This window comes from Gekko japonicus, unplaced genomic scaffold (assembly GCF_001447785.1).
Source record: "Gekko japonicus isolate JY-2015 unplaced genomic scaffold, Gekko_japonicus_V1.1 scaffold740, whole genome shotgun sequence".
Lineage (NCBI taxonomy): Eukaryota > Metazoa > Chordata > Lepidosauria > Squamata > Gekkonidae > Gekko > Gekko japonicus.
This window is the reverse complement of record NW_015172576.1, coordinates 546,297-558,116: the sequence shown is the minus strand read 5'-3', so window position 1 is coordinate 558,116 and position 11,820 is coordinate 546,297. Positions and strand designations below refer to the sequence as shown.

The window sequence follows — 11,820 nt, the reverse complement described above, 5'->3', positions numbered from 1 at the left end:
CTGTGCCACTACAGAGAATGCCCTTTCTTGAGTTGCCACCTCCCTAGCCCCTCAATCCCAAACCCAAAAGGCAGTTCAGAAGAATACCATGACTGAGAGGTCCAGGAGAATTAGAAGGGTCACACTCCCCTTGTCCATCTCCCAGTGCAGGTCATCTACCAGGGCAACCCACAACCAGGCCTGAAACCAGACTTGAATGGATCCAAACAATCCCCTTCATTCAGGAATCCCTGAAGCTGCCCAGCCACCACTTGCTCAAGAACGGTACATTTGAGACTGGGCATTAAGGATTGTTATGGCGTTGCTATCCTGATCTGAAACCATGTTTCAGGGTGTTGCGCTCTCACAGCAACAAAGAGGATACACCCGCATCGTATGTGTTCATGAGTCAGTATTCTTTTTATTATGACTAGACTGTAAGATTAGGAGCTGTGGTGGCTCAAGTGGTTAAGACGCTGAACTGCAGGCTGTGGGAGGTCAGTTTGGTGTAGTGGTTAAGTGGTTAAGTGCGCGGACTCTAATCTGGGAGAACCTCTTTAGTTCAGCAGTTCGAGACTCGAGTTGCCGCATGACGGAGTGAGCTCCCGTCTCTAGTTCCAGCTCCTGCCAACCTGGCAGTTCGAAAGCAAGAAATTGCAAGTAGATAAATAGGTACCACTTCAGTGGGAAGGTAACAGCGTTCCGTGCGCCTTGGTGTTTAGTCATGCCGGCCACAAGACCACGGAAACGTCTTTGGACAGTGCTGGCTCTTCGGCTTTGAAACGGAGAGTCGGACTCGACTGGCTTTCGAGCAAGGGAACCTTTACCTTTAGACTGTAAGATTATAAATTTTGAGTGACTAACAACAAATAAAATGATGCTCAAATCTATTTTGATGTACTACATCTGGAATTCCCTCCCTCCCTCAGATAAACCAACTGAGTAGAGCCATCGCTGCAAGCAACAGCAAAGAGGTAAGCCACGTGAGGTTGCCTGTGCCCTTTGTTGTTAGAAAAGCTTTTTTTAAAAAAAATATTTGCTTCATTTTATGGGTCACTTTATTATCTAGATAAATGATCTATCAAGATGAAAGCTGGTTAGGGTGGGGAACAGTCTTGGTCCCTCCACTTCCCTGATCCATGTGAAAAACAGTATCTAGTATCTAGGCTATGGATCCTGTTGGCATTGTCTCTGTTCCCATTTGAGATCAGAGCCCTGCGGGACCTGTTACAGTTCCACAGGGCTTGCTGTTCCACCTTCCTGTTGAGGTGGCAGGCGTTCAACTATTCTGCCCCCCCGCCCTGTCCTTGGCATTGTTCATGACCCTTTCCCAGTGCCCTGGGTACTACGTGGGCACTGAAAAGAATTGGGAGGGGATAACTACATTATGGAGCATGGGTTCAATTTTACCTACTATTGCTATTTACTGTTTTTTTTTTATTGTTTGCTGATTTTATGTTGTGAGCTGCCCTGAGCTTGGGGTAGCGCAGGGTATAAATTAAATAAACAAACTTTTCCCAGTGTTGGCCCCCTGTACTGCCCATCCACTGGTGCTTGCCAGACAATGAGTTGAAACAGCTTGGTATTCTGGGAGGGTCTCTGGTACCGTCGTACAGCATGCCCTTCAAATGCATTCCGGAATGCAAAAGATGGCTTGAGTGTCTCTCAACCAGTGTCCCCCAGTTTATCATCCAAACTGCTGGGTAAAGAAGGAATAGAGCATGATGAAGTTGCCCATGCTTCTTGTACATAGCAAACCTTGAATGATGAAGTATGTGGCAGGAAAAGGGCTAAGGACGACCCAAGCCATTTTGGTGTCCTGGGCCGCAAACCCAAATGTCACCCCTGGATTAATTTAGGTGTGCTGTTTGCCCGGAAGTCTTGCATAAGCCTTGTTGAAATGATTTGCAAAAGTACCCAAAGTTCAGTGGGGCCTGCCCAGAAGAGGCCTGATCTTTGTGCTGCAAAGAGCTGGTTCCTACCACTATCCTACCATTCCATGGAGCAGAGTCGGAAAACTTCCTCTAGCTTAAGGAGGGTCCGGTCCCTTTGGCTTAAGTGGCTGCTCTGTTGGAAGAAGAGCTTCTTGTTGGAGGGAGGCTCCTTGGAGGATGGTTGGATCCAATCTTACTCTTTTGCCACTCCTCCTCCTGCGCTGGTTGTTCTCTCTTAAGATCCACTTGATGCCATAGGGCACGTCATGCCCCTCTCTTCCTTCAGGGAATGGGTAAGAGGGCAAGAAATAAGTGTTGTGTTGTCACGGTCAGGTCCAGTGAGCAACAGTTAGCAAAGCAGGTCTGAGAGCCAGTCCAGGGGTCAGCCGAGAGTTCAGTCAGAAAAGCCTTTCAAACAAGTCCCAAACAGTTTAACACAGCCGCAGTCAAAACATACCAAGATTCATAGTCTATAAATCTCGCTGAGTCCGATAAGTGCAGAGCTGAAGCCATAGTCAGGGAAACGCCAAGGGTCAGTTCGCCATAAATCAGGAGCAGATAAACAGATGCCGAAAGTCAAAAACACCAACCGAGTTGAAACCGAAGAATCCGTAAGATCTGAAACAAGGTCACCCAGAGTGTCTGGTCCTGACATCAACGTTGCCAGCACGGTTTGCTCAAGGCAACAGGTCTGCTGAAATAGCTTGCTGGCTCATTATCTCATTAGCTCCCCGAAACAATGTCCAGGCTGCTGTCAAAACTCAGGGCTGAGCGAGCGTCGACCACGCATGTGTGCAGCCTTTCGCCTCTCATTCAGCTCCTGACGCCTTTGGTTTCGGAGCCTGTTGACAGGTGGAGGAGAGTCTGGTGGTGATGCACTTGTGCTCGGCAGTACCTGATCGACCTCAGGTGGCTCTTGCTGAGTGGTATCCTCCTCAGGACTTACAGTTTCTTCTGTTAAAGGAGCCAAGTCCTCCTGTCCCTGGCTGTCAAGCCCTGCTTCTGAGGCCAGGTCGGGGGCAGGCATGACTTGTGTTGAGTTAAGCACTTTGTTCTCACTGGTGCACTAGGATTTAAAGCGGTCCACTATGCACAGCCAAAAGGGATATATAGCAAAATGCTTTGCAGAATACCCAGGATTATTGCAGTTACTGCAAATATTTCATTTCTACTCAAACGTACTAATTAGTGATTAATACTGTGCACGGTAATGATTGTTGATGGCGTTGCAATGCCATTGATGTTCATGCCTTGCTTTTTAATAAACTTGTTTCCTAAAAGTCCAAGGGTCCCTACTCCGCTGGAGCCTGTGGTATTTTTGAAGCATGGGGAACAATTGCCACCACAGAGTGACTGCCATCTGGCACTGGGTCCAATCACAAAATGTCGGAAGGTTTCAAACCCATCCAGTAGTTTCTGAACTGGGGCTGTCTGCGGATGCAAAGGCCTCCCTCGAATTCTCTTGAAGTTCTTCCTGTCCTGCTCCAGTGAGGGTAGGAGATTCAGGTCTGGGTCTTTGCTTTGAGGGAAGGGATGCTTCCTCAAAGAAGCAAATGAGCAACTGGACATCCACCAGCAGGTGCTGCCATATTGGGGATCACTACTTTAGTCAAAGTGTTAGTTTTGCTTTAGTGCTGGCGAACAGACAATCTAAATTTTTGTTGTGTGTTTATGAAAAAAACACAGCCATATTACAAGGAAAACTTTGCATGCAAATTGTACACTGTAGAATGCAGATAGTTCATGTTGCTTCTGTTACGATGAAGAATTCAAATATGTTACATATTGCATAAAGCTATCTACCATTCAATTTATCAGGTATTCCGACTGCTGCAAAGGTACAGAGCCACGGGAAACAATCCACAGCAAACACAGGTACTGCCAATACCCTTTTCAAAAACATTGCTGGAGTTTAATTTTGTCAAGAAAAGTCAGGTCAGGCACAGCTAACTGTGGTGCCTCAAGAATTTTTGATCGTTTGCTGCAGAAAAGATAATGATTCGGTTCTGTATTCCTGTCCACCAGCTTGGAGCTAGGTTAATTTGCTACTGAATTTGAAATGTCGATTGCTTGGGGAAAACACTGGAAGAATTGCAAGGGAAGGAAAAGGAGTTACACAAAAAGGGGCACTCGAGCATAAGAGGAGGAAAAACAGGAACCTTTTGCCCTGTTCCATTTTGGAGGCTTGAACACCACAACCTCAATCTGTCTGTCTGTCTTTTTTATGAATGAAATCAGGAAGTGTTGGGAACAGTAACAAGATTTTGAAGGGTTGCCTCAGTGCTTAGTTCTTGTGGCCTTTTCTTACACACCCAGGGAAATGCTGATTGCCACTTTGGGGTCAGGAAGCAATTTTTCTCCAGGCCAGTTTGGCCAGGGATCCTGGAGTCTTTTTGTCATCTTCTGGGCATAGAACAGGGGTCACTGTGGGTGTGGAGGGGGAGGTACTTGTGAATTTCCTGCATTGTGCAGGGGGTTGGACTAGATTTATTTTATTTATTTATTCAGGTATTTCTACCCCGCCCTACCCCGCGAGCGGGCTCAGGGCGGCTTACAAAGGCATAAGCCCATACATAAAATTTATAAAATCCGATAAAATCACAAATCACAACCAACATACTATTAATAATAATAAAGTGCTTTAAATTTCAAGATGGTCTGCAGTTAGCACCTGCAGGGAATTGCCCCTGCAGACTTTAATCATGATGAAATCATCCTGGTAATATTAGTCCAAGCTAAACGGCTGGTCTTGCTGTCATATAGATGGCGCCGGGCTATCAAGGGCACTCCAACTTGATGGTCTTTCCCTCGTTGGTGATGGTGGAAGCGGCGGCCCCTACATAAAAGCCTGGTGGAAGAGCTCCGTCTTGCAGGCCCTGCGGAATTGCAAAAGATCCCACAGGGCCCTGATCTCCTCCGGGAGCTCATTCCACCAGGTAGGGGCCGCCACTGAGAAGGATCTTGCCCTTGTCGCGGCATAGCGTATCTCTCGGGGGCCCGGAACCACTAAGCGACTCTGGGTCCCCGACCTAAGTGCTCTTGGGGGTGTATACGGGGAAAGGCGGTCCCTTAGGTAGGTCGGACCCCGCCTTAAGAGTCCTTAAGAGTCTCAAGAAGCAAAGAGTCACTATCAGGTTAGCTTGAAAACAAATGTGGAGACTGCCGAGCCTGCCTTAGATGGTAAAATGCAGACCTGGCAGTGGCTGCTACCTGGGCCTCCATTGTTAAGGAGGAGTCCAGGAGCACTCCCAAACTCCTAACCTCCGATGCAGGCACCAAAGGTACCCCATCGAAGGTCAGGAGAGGGAGCCCTAACCCCAGACCGTTCCGATTCAGGCCCAGGACCTCCGTCTTCGCTGGGTTTAATTTCAACCGGCTCAGCCTGAGCCACTCAGCCACAGCCTGTAGTCCCTGTTGAAGATCTTGCGGGTCGGAGCCCGACCGGCCACCCAACATCAGATAGAGCTGGGTGTCATCTGCATACTGATGACAGCCCAGCCCATGCCTCCTGGCAATCTGGGCGAGAGGGCGCATATAGATGTTGAAAAGCATCGGGGAAAGCACTGCCCCCTGAGGGACACCACATTCAAGTGGGTGCCTCTGGGACTGCTGTTCCCCGATTTCCACTCTCTGTCCCCGACCTTGGAGAAAAGAGGCAAGCCATTGAAGGGCGAGTCCCTGAATCCCCACGTCGGCTAGGCGGTGGGTCAGCAACTGGTGGTCGACCGTGTCGAACGCAGCCGACAGATCTAACAACACCAGCGCCGCCACACCCCCTCGATCCAGATGCCTCCGGAGGTCGTCAGTAAGGGCGACCAACGCCGTCTCCGTCCAGTAACCAGGGCGAAAGCCGGACTGAAGTGGATCTAGGACAGATGACCCTGGTGGTCCCTTCCAACTCTATGATTCTGTGATTCCATAACCATCATAGTGCAGTTTTCTTTCAAAAAGATTGCACTGTTTCATTATTAATTATGGATTGTTTTCTGATGGTAGCAAAGGTCAAATCCCGGGTATGGACTCCCTCCAGCAAAGCTGGTCCCAGATCAGACTGCCTTAACAAACCAGCTTCCAAATGAGGTAAGTTGCACAAAGAATGCCCCTGTGGAATACGCCATCCCTGTGAAGCTTCTTGCTACAGGGGCTGGCATTACTATTGAGATAGGGCAGAGGGAAATCAGATATCAGTGCCGACTGTCAGCCTTCAATTGGCAGGAAGCCTGTTTTGTGAAGGAGAACTCTTCCACCTAGGTCCATTAAACAAGGCACTGCGGGTAGGCGGGAAGACAAGAGTTCACAATCCCCAGTCCAAGTGGAGAATGAGAGCTGTGCTACTAGGCAAATCTGACACAGTGGTTCCATTTGTGGGGGGATGGCAGCACCTGGGCACTTTTGCAAATGGAGGTTCTGCTGCTGTGTCATGGTTGATTACATACCCATCTGCTGTCAGGTTCCATACCAGAAAATGGGGCTCAGTACATGAAGGTAATTCTTTCCTTACTGCTGCTTTTATGCATGGTTTTAAATGGAGTGTGCAGAAGACATAAGGTTCCTTTGATCAAAATGATCGTCAGATGGATCCATCCAGAACCACTTCCCTATTTCTCTGCCGCCTTGTGTTAATGCATCTAATGCTGTAGCATCCACTACACTCTGGAAATGGTCCACTGACATTGATTGGGGAGTTGGAGCTGCTTCAATGGGTTACAACCAATGCTCCCTCTAAGCTGTGGAGTCCTGTGAGTCAAAATCCTACTCTGTGAGCTACTGGTGTTAAAATGGTGAGCAAGTGATTTGGCTACTGCATAAAGTAGTTTGCTCTGGAGCCATCCATCCTGAGCAAAGACAAAAATGTGTGAACCGGAGGCTAAAAAACTGTGAGCTAGCTCACACCAACTCAGCTTAGAGGGAACATTGGTTACAACTTAGGTTGGCCAGGGTTCCTTTCAGGAGTGAGATGCCATTCTTTTAACGGCCCATTCACAAACCCAGAAATAGGTTTTCAGAGTCATTGGTGGATTCTGTGGCAAGAGGTGTGCTTCACGCACAACCAAAGTAAGGAATCCCAGGTATGTCCCCCTCTGTTCTGAAAATAATAATGGTGATCTGTAGAGCACATTGTACAACAGCAGATGGATGGGGCCGGTAGATTTCAGAACTGGATAGCTCGAGCTGAAGGACACTGAAAGTCCATGCTAATTCTATGGTGCCAGTACTCGCTGGGGAGGAAAGATGGCACAGTATAGCCCAATTTCATTAGTTCTTGGAAGCTAAGCAGGGTCAGGACTTGCATAGGGGACTGTCAGGAAGACCCTGTAGCGTAAGGCAATGACAAACCACTTCTGTTTCTTTCTTGCCTTGAAAGCTGCTTGCTGGGGTTGTCAGTTTGGTATAGTGGTTAAGAGCACGGACTCTAATCTGGGAGAACCAGGTTTGATTCCCCACTCCTCCACATGCAGCTGCTGGTGTGACCTTGGGGCAGTTCTAAGTTCTTTAGGAGCTGTTCTCTCAAGGGCAGTTCTCCAGAGAACTCTCTCAGCCCCACCTACCTCACAGGGTGTCTGTTGTGGGCAGGGGAAGGGAAAGGAATTGTAAACCACTTTGAGACTCTTTCGGGTAGTGAAGGGTGGGGTATAAATCCAATCTCCTATTCTTCTTTGTCATAATTTGACTGTGACTTGACAGCATTTACGTGTGGAAGACTCAGTGTGATTTCAGAACAGAATGCTTCTATCCTAAATTTGGAAATAAGTTTCATTGATTTTCACTGGATTTACTTCTGAGGAAAGACTTTTCATCGCTGTTTATTCAGATATAACTTTTGGGGGGTTATATTGCATGATCAATATCTAGCTCTTTCAAGCTATGCTATCTGTATCACTCAAAGCTGATTGGTCAGATTATATTTTAAACTACTTGTTGATCAATATGGCTCTTTGTCATTTTTGACAGGTTACTCCGCTTGAATGGCCATTTATAAATTTCCCTGTGACTCTTCCAAAAACCCCATCGGAGCTAGGAGCAACAAACTGGCAAGTAAGGAAGCGTGGGATGCATACAGAAATTTTGTTTGGGTTAAACGATCATTTTCCATTGATTTTTTTTTGTTTTACTTCTTTAATATTATTGCATTACATGCTTGGAATCTTTACTGTATTTGGAAAATGTCTGTGTTGTTTTCAGTGGCAAACACATTCCCACCTGTAACTTCTCATCCTAGACCAAATTGGAACAAAATTATTGGCGTATTATACTAAGAAGGGTTGCCAACAACCTGGGAAAAAAATGTTCTGCCTCTTTAATTTAATTAGCCACTGCGCCCTACGGACACTAAATGCCCCCTGATGAAAATATTCTTAACTCCAGGGCTGAGTTAACTATAGCAGTCAGGCGGTGATTCAAGACACTATTGCAATGCCAGGAGATGTGGATAGAGAGATATTGAGCCGGGTTTGGTGTAGTGGTTATGTGTGCAGACCCTACTCTGGGAGAACTGGGTTTGATTCCCCACTCCTCCACTTGCAGCTGCTGGATGACCTTGGGCAAGCCATTGTTCTGTCAGAGCTGTTCTTGAAAGAGCAGTGCTTGAGATAGCTCTCTCAGCCCCAACAACCTCACAGGTCTTTGTTGTGGGAAGGGGAAGGGGAAGGAGTTTGTAAGCTGCTCTGAGACTCCAGGTGAAGGGTAGAGTATAAATCCAATCTCCTCCTCCTCTCCTCCTCCATATTGATACCTGATTCCAAAGCTATGAATGATGTTTCCTACAGGCTTTAGCATACAGGTTGAATAGTAGAGGAGATAACACTGCACCTTGCAGAATCCCACAAGATAAGTCCCATACTGAGGACAACTGGTCTCTGATTAGGGTTCTGCATTCAGATACATTCAAGATGGAAATATACTTGCAAAATACCTTATTGGTGTTTTGGGGGTATGTTTGGCATTCCAAATATATCTGAGATATTTTCAGAAAACTGAAAAAACTGTCCCCCCCAAATCCCATAAATATTTAGCAATTACCGGGAAGATTGGTAGCCAGGTTTTGTGGTCTCCCTGGCACTGTTTTTTGGTTTCTTTTTCCCCTATCTGGATGTTTTGTATGAGATTCCCGCTGTTTTTGTCAAATTCGAATGAGCCTTGTCAGGTGTCCCACCCCTCCTCTGTTGGAGTTCCTTTGTGTTCCCTTACCATTTTCTTGAACAGAGGTTGCAAAATCCTCCCTTGCTTGAATTTGTTCTGATTCCATGTTTTGAAGCTTGGCATCAGTCCTGTTAAACTTGAAATGCCACAGTGGCACTGGGTTCTGCTGGGCATTCTGTACACTGCAACTGGTTGTACTAAGCTTGCAAAATCCCCCCCCCCCAGCTTGTGTTTGTTGTGATTCCATACTTTGAGGCTTGGCATCAGTCCTGGTAAACTTGAATTGCACAATGGCTCTGGGTTCAGCTTGGCTTTCTGTGCACTGCAACTGGTTGTGCTGGGCTTGCAAAACTGCCCCCCCCATCTGCAGTTTTTACTGCAAAGACTCTCTGATTTGACATTAGAAATCTTTTGCTTGCATTGCCACAGTGGCACTGGGTTCTGCTGGGCATTCTGTACATTGCAACTTGTGCTGGGTTTGCAAAATCCCCCCCCCCCCCAGCTTGGGTTTATTGTGGTTCTGTGTTTTGACATCAGTCGTGTTAAGCTTGCATTGCTGCAGCAGCACTAGGTTCTGCTGGGCATCCTGTACATTGCAACTAGTTGTGCTGGGCTTGAAAAATGCCCCCTTCAGTTTCCACTGCAGAGATTCTCTGGTTTGATTTTCGTTCTATTTGGCTTGGTACATTGGCTTGTGGTTCTGCTGGGATTACTGAGCTCTGCAATGGTTCTGTTGGACTTACTCTTTGTTCTCAGTGATTGATACTTGCAGCTATGACGTTTTACTCTGGAATCAGCTTGCAAGGTCTTTTTGCTTTTGCTTCCCCCCCCCTTCCTAGGAAATAATGGAGAATGGCTGGGGGCACCCTGTTCAGGGACCCATAGAATTGGACCACTCAGGAGTTATTTAAAGGACAGGCATCAAGAGCTCTGCTGCATTTTGGTACCTGTACCGCTAAAAACAACTCCTCCACCCACACAGCAAGCTTTAAATATAACCACACCTTTAAAAACAACTCCCCCAGCCATTCCCCATACTGAATAATGGACCTGTATAATTTGGAAACCTGAAAAAAAAACCCTAATCCGAATACCATACTGGTATTTGGAATTTGGGAATATCCAGAATACCAATATTTTTCAGGTCCAATATACCTGAAACCCCCTCCCAATTATTATTTTTGTGCATCCCTATCTCTGATAGCAATTATTTGAGGAACGATTTAACCTAGTTCAAAGGACAGCCTCTCATACCCATGTCTGTCTCCAAACATCTCAATAAGATTGCACACTCCACTGTATCAAAGGCTGCAGATAAATCTAGTAGGAGCAAGAAAGAGGCATGGCCTTTGTCTACATTTAGACAGAGATCATCAACTAAGGCTACCACATTGTCTCCATCCTTGAAACCAGACTCCATATCAGATGAGTTAGCGAAATACATCTGGAGCTGGTCTGCCACAGCTTTCTTAGTCATCCTGCCCAGAAAGGGCAAATCAGAGACAGTCAATAATTGGCCACATCATTTTTCTATAGGGGCAGGTTTTTTAAAGTAGTGAGTGGATAACTGCTTCTTTGAGTTGGTGAGGGAAGATACCAATATCCTTACACGATCTCAGGCGCAAAGGTGGGCAAGGATCCAGAGCACAAGTGGTGGATTTTTATAGATCACAAGATCCTGTCAACATTCATTATAGTAAGTGGGTCAAAATGGCCCATAAATGGCCCATAGACAGTGCATTAGACATATCTTCAGTGTGAACTATGTTACAACCTGCATCCAACTCAGAATGTATGTGAGAGTTTTTAATCAGCAAAAAAACCTTTGCACCTTAACCCCTGAGATCATTCTGGCTCATCTCGATTTCCTTACTCTTTCATATATGCTAGTTAGGGATTCCCTGTGTCTTCCATATTAACCACTTTCACTAAACAATTTCACCAAATATATTCCTGTGACTATCTGGATATCCCCCTCCCCCCTTATCTTCACTAGACATGGGTATGATTGTGTAGGCAAGTAGGATCTTGCCAGTTACCCTAAATAATTTTTAGTCAAGATAAGTTATACATTTCCTAGTGTTCCTATCACCAGTTGCAGATTTAGACACAGCTTTTTAATTGATTAGCAGTGGTTACTGCTTGGAGCAATGATATCTGATGCAGTGTTTTGGTGTGAGAATTAAAATTGGAGACACGTTTTTACATACTCAAACATTAGAATATATATATTCTCAGTCACTTCCAAGCATGGACGAGTGAATGTTCCTTGTTTCATTTATTTACATTTTATTTTTTGTCAGTGTTTTCAACTGTCTATTCTTCACTGTTGATTTTGTGGATTCCTGTTGTGGACACAAGTCGTACAAGCTTTTATACTCAGCAAATATGGTTTCTATACACACAATGTATATCATCTATGTGTATACATATCATGTATAATAAATCAGCATATACATATGCCAGTTTGGTGTAGTGGTTAAGTGCGTGGACTCTAATCTGGGAGAACCGGGTTTGATTCCCCACTCCTCCACTTGCACTTGCTGATGTGACCTTGGGTCAGTCACAAGCTCTGTCACAGCTGTTCCTGAAAGAGCAGTTTCTGTCAGCGCTCTCTCAGCCCCACCTATCTCACAGGGTGTCTGTTGTGGGGAGGGGAAGGGAAAAGAGTTTGTAAGCCGCTCTGAGACACCTTTGGGTAGTGAAGGGCGGGGTATAAATCCAATCATCTCCTCCTCCTCCTCCTCCTCCTCCTCCTCCTCCTCCT

The 11,820-nt window shown here is 46.1% G+C and overlaps 1 protein-coding gene across 1 annotated transcript in view; it reads left to right on the top strand.

Annotated features, from left to right (window-relative positions):
* Positions 1-11,820, top strand: part of AMTN (amelotin) — a 26,771-nt gene that overhangs the window by 4,819 nt on the left and 10,132 nt on the right. Inside the window, exons 2-5 of the mRNA XM_015421422.1 lie at positions 909-953; positions 3,732-3,788; positions 5,910-5,993; positions 7,866-7,949. Coding sequence (XP_015276908.1) covers positions 909-953; positions 3,732-3,788; positions 5,910-5,993; positions 7,866-7,949 — 270 coding nt within the window. The remainder of the gene's footprint in view (positions 1-908; positions 954-3,731; positions 3,789-5,909; positions 5,994-7,865; positions 7,950-11,820) is intronic.